This window comes from Lepidochelys olivacea (genome assembly GCF_965140295.1).
Source record: "Lepidochelys olivacea isolate rLepOli2 genome assembly, chromosome: 2".
NCBI lineage: Eukaryota > Metazoa > Chordata > Testudines > Cheloniidae > Lepidochelys > Lepidochelys olivacea.
This window is the reverse complement of record NC_140412.1, coordinates 57,323,705-57,337,659: the sequence shown is the minus strand read 5'-3', so window position 1 is coordinate 57,337,659 and position 13,955 is coordinate 57,323,705. Positions and strand designations below refer to the sequence as shown.

The 13,955-nt window shown below is 39.8% G+C and overlaps 1 protein-coding gene across 2 annotated transcripts in view; it reads right to left on the bottom strand.

Moving 5' to 3' along the window:
• Positions 1–383: 383 nt before the first annotated feature.
• JPH1 (junctophilin 1) overlaps positions 384–13,955 on the bottom strand; it is a 117,704-nt gene continuing 104,132 nt past the window's right edge. The window contains exons 5-6 of one of the 2 annotated variants that reach the window (XM_084620465.1): positions 2,819–2,914; positions 384–2,649 (exon numbers count right to left, since the gene is read on the bottom strand). In XM_084620465.1, the coding sequence (XP_084476591.1) occupies positions 2,834–2,914 (81 nt within the window). In that variant the 3' untranslated portion in view covers positions 384–2,649; positions 2,819–2,833. Of the gene's footprint in view, positions 2,650–2,818; positions 2,915–13,955 lie in introns of those variants that run through there. The other variant, XM_084620466.1, reaches the window with a different exon arrangement.

Here is a 13,955-nt window from a genome sequence, read left to right as displayed (position 1 = left end):
AGACAACCCTGCTGGCTTTAATGGAGTTTTATATGCTGTGTTTAGTCTGTGTAGAAATACATAAAAATCCTATTTGTGAAGAGAAAGGAAGAACACCTATATCAGGAAGCTATCCACCAGTTTTAACTTTCTTTCACTTTGAAGTGATACATTCCTTGGGTAAAATCCTGACTCTATTGAAAACAAGGGCCAAATTCCCTTGGACTTCCAAGGAGCCAGGCTTCTGCCCATTCTCTTGGCAGATGATAGAAGACATTTTTCCAGGAAAAATATCTGCAGTATACTGTTCGCATGAACAGAAAAACCCACCTGCAACTCTTAATAACCAACTTTTTATTAGAGCAAATACAGTTGTGGAAACTGTACATTTTTTGGGTTCAAGACTTTTATAAATAGAGAAACTCCTACATAAAGAGTTCATTTTTTTTCACAGCAAGAAACTTTAAATAGACAAAGTGACATTATTAAGTACATTGGCAGGCTTCATGTGCTGTCCGAAATGTAGTGTACAGTATAACAACCAATTATAAATAGCCTTTCATGTAAAATACAGCTGTGCACATTTTAGAAAAATACCAACAATTTTTGAGCTTTGTTTTAGAAAAGCTTATAAATCATACATATTTATAAATTGTAGTAACATGCTTAAATTTATAAACATTTTCAGAAGCTGATTGTTACCCCATTATTTGCAGAGCATAAAGTATTTTAAATAAACATTGAATAAGAATTAAATGTCAGTTACAAAATTAGTTCTCTTTGTAAGGAGACATGGGGTGGGCAGGAGCATTTATCCCTTACATCAAGGTTTATAGTAACTTTAAAATGTGTTCTCATTTAAAAATTACTTTCTTAAATTTAAAAGTAAAACATGATTTTACTTCTTTTTAAAAATAAATAAATATACCAGTTATTTTCATTTGCTCTCTTTCTGCTTTCTTCCACACTGGTCAAACCACAGGATTCTCAACATACTTTTGCATAAAACAGTGTTATTGTTCTGCACTGAGCTGTATCAGGCTACACAATATTCATTCCATACCTATGTTACTTTATGTGCTGCATCAAAAGATACCTAATGTAGCTTTTAAGAAACTTCTCCATTAAATCATGCAAACAATTACAAAGTTTACAAACATGTTCAAAAACTAAAAATTATGAAATCTTTTCTAATAGAGATAAAATAAACCATATTCCAAGCCCTTTTCTATTTTTGATTTGAAGGTAAATATTTTAATTTAAAATGATCACACCACATAAACTTCTGTAAGTAAAGAAGCATGCTTTTGAGTAATACAGGGTACAGTAATTACAGTGTAATGGCACATGAAAAAGCACTGATCACATCAGCATAACATAGGACTATAAAACAACTTAAGACAAATGTTCCAAATCAAAATTTCTGTGACTCTTTCTTGTTTTGTTTTGTTGAGGTAAAATTATCTACGGACTTTAAAGACATTAAAGCCATCAAATTGATTAAACAATTATTTCAATGGATCTAAACGCTCTACCTGAATGTATTCAACACAAAGCTAGTATTTTAAAATTAATAATATTTTTGTATGTAGTAACTAGCTTAGTTTCATTGGCATTAATGTCCACTTGGACAAGACTTGACTTTAACTGCTGGCAAAAATCCCAATATTAAAATATAATCATTCAAATAACCAATTACCACAAAACTGGTGCCGGAGAAAAACCACACAAAACTTCAATCCTATTTCTCAAAATATTCTGCCTCCTTTTTCTAACGTACTGGTACTCCCTGAAGACTCTCATGGTATTATAAATTGGCTTGCTATTGACACAAGCATTTGAGCATTTTTTGGAAGCTATAAAGGACAGCTTAAAACTTCGCCATTACTGTATATTACCTGCTAAACCTTAATAATTTAGGAAAACAAGTTTCAAGAATTGTACCTTCAGATAAAAAAATATATATACTGTATGTATAACAGAGTTTAGCTTCTCTGCTGCTAGATGCAACTAGTACATTTCTCCAGGTTGCTCTACATACTATATTATGGCTATACATCAGGTTTAAACAACAGCGAAAACAGAATCATGCACTAGCAAATGAAATTCAATCTCCCCGACCATTGCAGGAGATGTTAAAAGCAGCAGGTAATGGAATAAGACTGGTGAGTGATGCTGCTAACTATTTCTTCTAATGAGATAGGAGTGAACGCTGGAATCACTTCCACAGCAACTGAATCCTCTGACCACATTCCTCTGGCAGTCGTTTTCCGATCTCCCTACTAAAAACATCAGATGGTAAAATAATAAGGCAGCTGTTAGCTTCCATCAACAAAAAGTGCAGCTCCGTACATTTCCAGTTTAGTCACACACTGCTGGAACAGATGGAGTAGCCAATGCACTTCACTGGTTGGGCTGCTTCAGCAGATTTTTGTTGTTGTTTTCCAACATGGCTGCTTGCTTCAGCTTCCAGAGGACCCCAAAGCCACAAATCATCAGTAGAGAAACTGATCAGGCCCCTGGCTGAATTTTCCAAGTGTCATCTCTCTTGCGTCCCATCCTAATTCCAAGCCTCCTTCCCTGTGTCTGAGTACGACTGGTGCCATTTAAAAGGCTGATGAGACAACTGCAGAGAATTGTGGGCTAACACCACTAGTTGTCATGACTTCACTGAAGGGTCAAAACAATTATATCATTAAGTAACTATGTTGAATCACATTCAGGCATAGCTAAAATTAAAGTAGGGAACATTAAAAGTTTGTAAATCTTTATAATTTGAACTGGGGAATCAAACTGATTTGGATATGGTGTTCTTCTATAGAAACAAGACCTTTCTTACCTTCTCTAATTCCAGTCAAGTTAGAAAATGGACAAAAAGAATGGCTAAACCAATATTCAACAGCATTACCAGGGCAATCATGACTGAGTTAGGACCCTGAAAATACAATAAAATGGGTTTCGATTACATTTTTTTAAAATGGAAAAAATCATGCAAGCCTGAACATAATGCATGTTTCTAAATGAAGTCACAACAGGAAATATATATCATGACCTTGTCTTGACCTTTTAAAACCTGCCTCTGAAAGATTAATCACCCCTAAAGGTACAGACTCTACTCCTGATAAACAAAACATTTAAACTCATTATTTCTGGCATTCAGCTGTGCTAAATATCATGTGTGTGAGAAATGCAATGGATGCTGTAAATGCAGGTGAAATTAAATGTGGTATCATATTGGTTTAATCAAGTTGGGATTAAGTTGTTTTTCTGGGAACTGTGATTGTCCAAAGAAAACAAAATAGTGCAAGACAAAATCGATGCCAGTTTTTTAAAACAAAACTTGAACTTCAGTAGTAGTAAAAAAAAGATGATAGTACAGCACCTCTTCCCTACTTCAGGCCTCTTCATAGACTCCAACCTCTTTTAAAGTAGAAAATATAACTGTGTTATGTAAAATAATACACCCTGGCCCTGGCAGTACTCTCACTGGAATTTCCTCTTTCCCTTCCCTCTGCAGGTAGTTTGGCTAATACAAAAGAGATGATAGAGATCCCCCAGAAATCTTTTATAAATATTTAAACTGTAATTTTAACAGTTGCAGAATTACAGGCCTGTTCCTGCTCCTGTAGACACTGATGGCAAAATTCCCTTACTTTATAAATGGAGATAGTCAATTTCATAAAGAAATGTAAAAGTCAAAACAACCCCTGCCTCCCAAGCGAAATCTAAATTTTGTTAAACAGCTGACTCTTAATCTTTGTATAATTTCTTCATTTTTACATGAAATAGATGACCAAAGATTCTGATTAGCCTTCTGATGTATACTGCTGCTTTTTAACAGTGCCCAGAAAGATATCATTTGTACAGATTCTCACTTATGAATAGTTTGGAATATATATTTAACAGATGAGATGCCTCTGTTCTTGGGTTCGCCTTTTAAAATTTTTGACATATTTACTCAGACTTACATGTGATTAACTTTTAAAAAAATGCATACTCCACTGCTAGTAAAAAAACAAAGAAAACCACACCCCTTATAAAATTCATTCCTATGGAAAACACAAATGATCCATGCGAAAAGGCAAGATCTGAGCAGGGCAAGATTGTTGGACCTGTTGATGGGACTATCACTTTTAAGATCACAAGAGGGATAACCAGATTTAATTAAATATTAAACAAGAATTTATTGACTTACTGCAAACGTCATCTATTGTAAAATTCCGCTAGATTTAATGGCTATGATTGACATCAGCCATACAATCCCTGGAATGATACAGGTTGAGAACTGTTTGCTAGAATACCATAATGGCAAAGCCTGTCTTAAATGAACAGTATTTGTGCTAATATCACATCAAATAGTATTAAAAATGGTTTAGAGATGATTACAGGCAAACACTTACTACCAGGCCTCGAGCTTACTACTGTGAGTAGTTTCATTCAAGACAATGAAAACAGTGTGTACAGTGATGAGCAGTAGGCCTGGTAATGAGTGTTTTCAAGGACTGGGCTCATAGTACTCTCACAATAGAATCCACTACAGATGGTAGCTGCAGGGGACTTTAGTCTTGGAGAAATGGAGTTAACAATTAACAGACACCAGGCTTGCCAACTGCCGTGAATTTATTGTGAGAGACATGATTTCTAAGTAAAATTAAGCCTCACTCATGACAGAACTCTCAAAGCTCAGGATTTTTTTTTTTTCAGTCCCAGGTGGCAGCACTCCGGCTGTCAATCCTGGGTGGCTGCTTCCCTGCCAGCTTGGGAAGAGGGAGAGGTGACCCCACTGCAGGCCTCCTAGGCCTGGGGAGGGTGAAGAACCCGAAGAAGAGCACAGGTGAGGCTGGGAGAGCTGAATTATGGCGTGGGGGCTGCAGAGCAGGGCTGATGGGGTAGGTGGGCTGTATTGATGATGGGTTTGGAGCAGATGGTGTGAGAGCTAGGAGGGTGAACTGAGACCGCTGGGGGTCGATGGGGTAGGGGGGCTGAACTAAGGGGGTTGAGTGGGGAGAAAACTGAGGGCAGTGGGGTCGATGAGGGAGGGAGGGAGGGTTGGGTGGGGAGAGAACTGATAGAGGCCTGGAGGACAGGATTAATTACTGGCAGGAGAGGGGCAGATGTGGGGGTGAGAGCTCCTGCAGCAGGGGCCAAAATCACCTTATCCAATACATGTGGGAGAGTGGGCAACACTAATTGTCACATGCACACACCCTGGGGATGGGAAATTGAAAAATCAAGGGACTGACCTAAAAAAACGCAATACAATCTTTTTGTGTCTCATGATTTTTGATCTCTTGAAGTTGTCAATATGGAGACACTCCCATATCGATAGTGCCACTGCTTGCTGAGACGCAAAGAGGCTGTCAAACGAATGGAGAGGCCCTTGGAGAGGGGAGGAGGCGCATCACCTGTACTGGGCCTATCTGCACAATGGCACTGACAGATGTGAGAGACCTGGTGTGATGGCCCAGCTTGTATAGTTAGCTTTTGAAAAGTGAGCTCACGGCCAGGAACAAGTGAAGGACTTTCTGCACAAATCACAGCTAACAAACAAATAAGACCAGGAGAAAAGAGACAAAACTAGCGTAAGATTGAAACTTTAAAGTTAATATCCGGAGGCAAGATTTTCAGAAGCGACTAATGATTTTGAGTGCCTCAGTTTTGACACTTCTTAATGACCTAAGTTTGAGGGAGTGGTTACCTAGAACTTTCTGAAAATTAGACCCGTTAAGGCAGTGGCGGGCAATCTGTGGTCCTCAGGCCGCATGCAGCCCATCAGGGTAATCTGCCTGCAGGCCGTGAGACAGTTTGTTTACATTCACTGTCTGCAGGCACAGCTGCCTGCAGCTCCCATGGGCCAGGAATGGTGAACCGGGAGCTGCAGGCGCCCATGCCTGCAGATGGTCAATGTAAACAAACTGTCTCACGGCCTGCAGGCAGATTCCCTGATGGGCCACAGGTTACCCACCACTGCTTTAACATGTCTCAAATTGGTGCACACTATCACTAGCAACTTCTAAAAATCATGTCACTAAGTATGTCTACACTGCAATTTAAGGCGACATTGCAGCTTATATAAGCATTCCCATGCTAGGTTTAACCACTACAGTACAGATATGGTGGCATGGGCTTCAGCCTGGGCTAGGAGCCCCTGTATAAGTCCCCTGGGGACCCTAGATACATACTTGTGTTTCTGTTCTGTGCTGGGGTACGTGCTGCTGTGTCTTCACTACTATCAAAAGCTAGTGTGGGTCTGGCTGCCTGTGTTACACATTCAACTGCAGTGCAGATGTACCCTAAATGAGCTAGAGTCTTCCTGCTTAAGCAGAATTACTGCCTTTTTATGATCCCATTAACTAGCAGTATTTCCGTTAAGTAGTACCAACGGGGCTAAATCTGGTCTCTGGGAGATGCCCCCATTTATGTAGTTTTGCCAGTTAAATGCAACCTGCATAAGTACAGTGCTCTGCATGACAACAAATTGTTAGAACAGTGGTTCTCAACCCAAGGTACGTGTATCTGTGGGGGTACTCAGAGGTCTTCCAGCTGGTAATCAACTCATCTAGGTATTTGCCTAGTTTTACAACAGGCTACATATAAAACATTAGCGAAGTCAGTACAAACTAAAATTTCATACAGACAAATGATTTGTTTATTCTGCTCTATTTACTGTACACTGAAATGTAAGTACAATATTGATATTCCAATCTATTTATTTTGTAATTATATGGTAAAAATGAGAAAGTAAGCACCTATTCAGTAATAGTGTGCTGTGACACTTCTGTATTTTTATGTCTGATTTTGTAAACAAACAGCTTTTAACTGAGGTGAAACTTGGGCTACGCAAGATAATCAGACTCCTAAATGGGGTACAGTATGGAAAGATGGAGAATCACTGAGCTAGAGGGCCACACCCTAGAGCCTTTGCTGAATTTTCACAAGTGTCTGGTGGAGTATGTCTTCATGGCAGTTAACCCCTACCTCGGTGTTGCCCCTAACCCCCACTTCTAGCCCCCGTCCACATACACAAATCTTTGACCCATCTGAGGCTGTATGATAAAGCCTGACGCTCAGGTCGGTAACCTGGCTGCTTTGCAGTGAGGATGCAGGCTAAACCACTGAATTGCTGATAGTCTCCAGTGCCTTCCTACAATTCAAGTCCCCACAAGGAGTACCAACAGGGCTAAATTACTAAATCATTATCTCACCATTTGCTGGCAAAGAATCAGAGTGGCCCAGCTTACTGCAGCATAAGGAACCATAGGAGATACCCCCAGAAGTCCTAGTGCCATGCATGGGTGAGTGCAGCAGCTGGTAACTCAGGTAGGTCTTTGCAGTGTGGCTCCTCACACCCAGACTAGATTTACGTGGGTGCCAATCATCCAAGTTAACTCTGAAGTGAAGATATATCCTTCTGTAGCAGAGTGTGTGTTAAAAATGACTAAGGGTTTGCGATATTGCCTACTGAAAATTCCCCACAGGAAACAATGGGTCCCATGGATGTTTTTGAATCAGATTCACTTTCATTCCACTTCACAGAGATGGGGACTCATCCCTCCTGCCACAAACTGGCCTTTAGATTATCATAGGAGAGGCTGCTATTATAACTACTCTGGATGCTTACATCTGCATGGTTCAGTGCACCACAGCCCTACGGGGATCCCTTTCTACGGCAAACTTGTTTGAAACAAATACGACTTGCAAACTCAAAAAGGCCAAGGTTCATACACTTATGAGACCCTTCCTACTAATGCACTTTTCTGTTTGGAGAAGGACAGAGAACCATACGATACACTTAACTGTTAGGATACATTCCTCCAGCAAGGAAGGATGGTTATGGTTAAGGCACTGACTTGGACTCAGGAGAGGTGGGTTCACTTCCTGGCTTTACTGCAGACTTCCTGTGTGACCTTGGCCACATCACTCAGTCTCTCTGTGTTTCAGTTCCCCATCTGTAAAATGTGAACAATACCTCTATTCCCTTTGTCTATTTGGGCTGTAAGCTCTTTGGGTTTCAGACTAGCTCTTACTACATGTTCATTGGGTCTCTAGCATGCTGGAGCTTGTAGATGCTTCAGTAATATGGGCCTGGATTTTCAAAGGATTGAAATTCAGTTGGAGCTGGGTGCCAACTCCTTTGAAAATTCTAGCCATAAATAATAATATTGGTTTATGTGGACTAGTGAAAGCCTGGCCTTGTTAAATCAATGAGAGCTTTGTCACTAATTTCAGTGGAGCCAGGATTTCCTTCATTACCTATCATACATCCTGAACTGCATTCTACATGGTATGAGAGCTCCAAGACCGACAGTTTTTGGTTGAATAGCAAGTTGGGGCTGTAGTTCAAACAGCAACAGAATAAGATATCAGGTTCCAGAACCCTGCCTGGAGATGGAGGGCTATTCTATTGATGCATCTATCACCCAGATGAAGTGGGTATCATTAGCTCCTACTAAGGAGAATAAAAGGTAGAGAACCTCTAAAGTAAGAGAGGGGTAGGATATGAGACAAGGCATCCTTCCTAGAAAGAAGCAGCTGATGAGGAAGCGGAGGTTAAGGATTAGGTTTACTAATACTGAGTAAAGAATGAAGAGATGGTGATGTTGGGGCACCAACCCATGCTGAGTTGACACAAACAGGGACTCACCCCATTCACAGCAGTGAATATATTTTGTTTTCTCTTTTGATAACAAGAATTGTGAAAGTGGAGTTTTTTGATGTTCCAAAAATGTTCAGTCTTAGAGTTTTGTTGTATGCAAAGCATGACCCCAGTTTTTAGACACATGCTATGAGTGTTAAATGCTTTAAGGTAAAGCACCAAAGATAAGTCCTTAATACCCTGCAGGAGCTTAAAATAGCAAAAGGCAAAATTAGTCTGTGCTGTGCAGGATTGACTAGAACAGGTGCAATAAAGAAGCTGCAACAGCAAAGTTTTAGTCCTGCATCAAACTGTCCTTTCATCTTTTCAGTAGCAGGAAAGAGAACATCTTTTCCCTTAGGTAAGAGAACCCTATGTAATTAATTTTGAGGTAGAAGATGGCACGACTGTTCAGGGAAATAACTAAGAGATATAAAGACTAGTCCTGCAATCCATTTGCATTAGGAATGGCCATTGACTTTGCTGGGAATTCTAGGCATAGAAGTTTACAGGATCAGTGCCAGAGCTCTGTATTTTCAACAGGGACATTAGATTGTATGATTGATGGATGTCAAGTGCACATTAAGAGGAGACTATACCCCATATCACTTGATATTCTGCACATTGTGATGCCCTTAGATTTAGGTAAAACGGAACTAAGTATTGTGGTTTAATACCAGTTACTCTCAAAATAGTCTTTTACGGTATAATAGAGCCATGCCCCTTCTTCCAATACTACCTTATTTAAGCCAATATGCAAACAATTTGGCAGAAGAACATGAGTGCATAGGATAAAACACCATCTGCTCATCTTTTTGATCACAATTCAAATCTCATCTGATTTATCTCCAGTGATTTTTCAGGTTTAGTTCAGTGGATGGGTAACTGTGACTTGCTGACAAATCTCTGTTCAGGAAAGACTCAGAGCAGAGGGAATCAGGGAAAATCACATCTGAGGTTGAAATGGGGATGGTGAAAACTTTGGAGAAAAATGCACAAGCAGCATTAAAAACAATTCTGTACCAACACACACCCTTGTTCTGGTAGACTGTTGGAGTACCTCTTGTTGCTTTACTCCTGTTAAAGTTTTAAAAAATGCAAATCGGTAGAGAATTTACCCTGTCTCTGACACACATCACCACATATCTTGGAAAAGTTTCAGAGTAGCAGCCGTGTTAGTCTGTATTCGCAAAAAGAAAAGGAGTACTTGTGGCACCTTAGAGACTAACCAATTTATTTGAGCATGAGCTTTCGTGAGCTACAGCTCACTTCATCGGATGCATACCGTGGAAACTGCAGCAGACATTGTATACACACAGAGATCATGAAACAATACCTCCTCCCACCCCACTGTCCTGCTGGTAATAGCTTATCAAACTTTTCCACGGTATGCATCCGATGAAGTGAGCTGTAGCTCACGAAAGCTCATGCTCAAATAAATTGGTTAGTCTCTAAGGTGCCACAAGTCCTCCTTTTCTTTTTGCGGATATCTTGGAAAAGTCAGCTACACATACACACACACTTGTAGAAAATATAGTTTTAAAGACATACAGCAAAATGCCTTCACATGGGGAATAAACTCCCACACCCTAATTTCCTTTCTCTCATACACTCACCACACCGAGGTTATCAAGACTAATGCAATTAAGCTACCCCAGTAGAGGCAGAGGGACAGATCCCAGGCTATCACATCAATAAATAAATGTCTGCTGTGTGATATTCTCTTATTACCCTCTCCACCTTTTGGGCATGGCTACACTGCATGCTTTTTTCAGTAGTGTGTCGTGTAGGTACATATGGAGCCCCCACAACACAGGTATTAATAGCAATAGACTGTGAGGCATAGCTTAGGTTAGTAAAAACATGCCTGAAGGGTGTGGGTATGTATGTGCGTACTTTTCCAAGTCATGCCTCTCTCTCGACACTGCTAAAAACAGCAGTGTAGGGTCCCTGCTGCTGGAGCCTTTCCTCACCTTTTGCTGACATGTGTACTTAGAACCGGCAGTGTGTATGCTTTTCACTGCAGCATGTAGCTACACGTACACTGCATGCCACTGCCAGTTGCGTGTAGTGAAGACATAGCCTTCCTGATCATTGGCTAGTGGTGTGTTTGTGTCTGTGCCCTGGCCTGATTGTCAGAGAAGGTGGAGGGATACATTTCTGATCTAGAGAGACTCCAGCTAGTCAGTAAAGTTAGGAGCTCCCTCAGGTCCCAATAATGATTTGGTTTGGAAGGAATGGTGGAAAAGATGAGAAAAAATTGGCCTGATAGATGCTGCCTAAGCAGGTGCAACTTCACTTGCTTATATCAGGGCTGAACAGAAAACTCAAATTTCAGGCTGAGATTCTGTCCCTTCATCTTTGGACCCCCTTTCCCCTTCCCAGGCCTGACAACTTCATGGTAGTGTACGTCTGACCCATCCACATATGTCAGGCTCCCAGGGTCAAAGGCCAATATCAGCTGCAAAATAGATTAAAAGGCCAGAAGGAAACATTGTGATACTGTAGTCTGACCTCCTACATAACACATGCCACAGGACTTCTCTGAATTAATTCCTGTTTGAACTAGATCATATCCTTCAGAAAAATATCTAATCTTGATTAAAAATTTCCAGTGATGGAGAATCCATTACATCCCACAGTAATGTTGTTCCAATAGTTAATTGCCATCACTGTTAATTTTTTTTGCCTTACTTCTAGTCTGAATTTGTCTAGTTTCAAATTTCAGCCATTGGATCATGTTATACTTTTGTCTGCTAAACTGAAGAACCCTGTATTTCTGTCCCCTGTGTAGGTACTTAATCAAATCACCCCTTAGCCTTCTCTCTGTTAAGCTAAGTAGATTTAGCTCCTTGAGTCTCTCTCTATAATGCATGTTTTCTCATGGCTCTTCTCTGAGCCCTCTCCAAGTTTTTAACATCCTTCTTAGAGCGTGGACACCAGAACTAGACATAGCATTCCAGTGGCGGTTGCATCAGTGCCCTATTTATATATTCAAGGATTGCATTTGCCTCTTGGTCACAGCATTGCTCTTGGAGCGCATGTTCAGCTGATTATCCACTATGATGGACAAATCTCTTTCAGAGTTGCCGCTTCCCAGGACAGAGTCCCTCATCTGGTAAGTATGGATGGACTACCTTTTCCCCCAGATGTAGGGCTTGACGTTTGGCTGCATTGACACACGCATTGTTTGCTTCAGTCTAGCTTACCCAGCAACCCAGATTAATTTCTCAATGACGTGTCCTCTTCATTATCTACCAATCCACCAAACTTTATGATTTTATGTTTTCTGTCACGTCACTGATGACAACAGTAAATAAGTATAGGGCCAAGAATCAATTCTTGTGGGACCCTAGTAGAAACACACCCACTTGATGATTCCTTGTTCATCATTACATTTTTGAGACCAATAAATTAACCAGGTTTTAATCCATTTAACGTGTGCCATGTTTATTTTCTATCATTCTACTTTTAGTCAAAATGTTATGCAATACCAAGTCAAATGCCTTACAGAACTCTAAGTATATTAATTGCATCATCACTATTACCTTTATCAATCACATCTGTAATCCCCTCAAAAAAAATATCTAGTTAGTTTGACAGGATCTGTTTTCCATCCACCTATGTTGATTGGCATTTATTATATTACCCTCTTTTAATTCTTTATTAATCGAGTACTATATCAGCCAGACCATTATTTTGCCTCAGATTGATATTAAGATGATGGGCATATAATTATCCAGGTCATTCTGTTCACCCTTTCAAAATACTGGCACAACATTCGCTTTCTTCTAGGCCTCTGGAACTTCCCCAGTGTTCCAAGCCTTACTGAAAATCAATATTAATAGATCAGAGAGCTCTTTGGCCAGCTCTTTTAAAACTTGGATGCCAGTTATCTGTGTCTGCCGATTTTAAAAAGTATACTTTACTAGCTGCTGTTTAAAATCCTCCTGACATTCCGTTGGAATGGAAATTATTTTATCATGATATAATATGAATATATGTGTAGGGCTGTCAAGCAATAAAAAAAAATAATTGTGGTTAATCGTGCGATTAAAAAAGTTTATCGCCATTAATCACGCAATTAATCGCGCTGTTAAACAATAATAGAATACCACTTATTTAAATATTTCTGGATGTTTTCTACATTTTCAAATATATTGATTTCAATTACAACACAGGATACAAAGTGTACAGTGCTCATTTTATATTTATTTTTGATTACAAATATTTGCATGATAAACAAAATAAATAGTATTTTTCAACTCATCTAATACAAGTACTGTAGTGCAATCTCTTTATCATGAAAGTTGAACTTACAAGTGTAGAATTATGTACAAAAAACCCCTGCATTCAAAAATAAAACAATGTAACACTTTAGAGCCTAAGTCCAGTCAGTCCTACTTCTTCTTCAGCCAATTGCTCAGACAAACAAGTTTATTTACATTTGCAGAAGATGATGATGCTTGCTTCTTGTTTACAATGTCACCTGACAGTGAGAACAGGCGTTTGCATGGCACTATTGTAGCCGGCGTCGCAAGATATTTACATACCAGATGTGCTAAAGATTCATATGTCCCTTGATTCTTCAACCACCATTCCAAAGAACATGGCGTCCATGCCGATGATGGGTTCTGCTCGATAATGATCCAAAGCAGTGCAGACTGACGCATGTTCATTTTCATCATCTGAGTCAGATGTAACTAGCAGGTTTACTTGTGGCACCTTAGAGACTAACCAATTTATTTGAGCATGAGCTTTCGTGAGCTACAGCTCACTTCATCGGTGAAGCTCATGCTCAAATAAATTGGTTAGTCTCTAAGGTGCCACAAGTACTCCTTTTCTTTTTGCGAATACAGATTAACACGGCTGTTACTCTGAAACCTAGCAGAAGGTTGATTTCCATTTTTGGTGGTTCAGGTTCTGTAGTTTCCGCATCAGAGTATTGCTCTTTTAAGACTCCAGAAAGCATGCTCCACACCTCATCCCTCTCAGATTTTGGGAGGATCTTCAGATTCTTAAATCTTGGTTCGAGTGCTGTTGCTATCTTTAGAAATTTCACACTGGTATCTTCTTTGCATTTTGTCAGATTTGCAGTGAAAGTGTCTTAAAACGAACATGTGCTGGGTCATCATCCGAGACTGCTATAACATGAAATATATGGCAGAATACGGGTAAAACAGAGCAGGAGACATACAATTCTCCCCAAAGGAGTTCAATCACAAATTTAATTAACACACTGTTTTAACGAGCGTCATCAGCATGGAAGCATGTCCTCTGGAACGATGGCTGAATCATGAAGAGGCATATGAATCTTTCGTTCATTTGGCATGTAAATGAT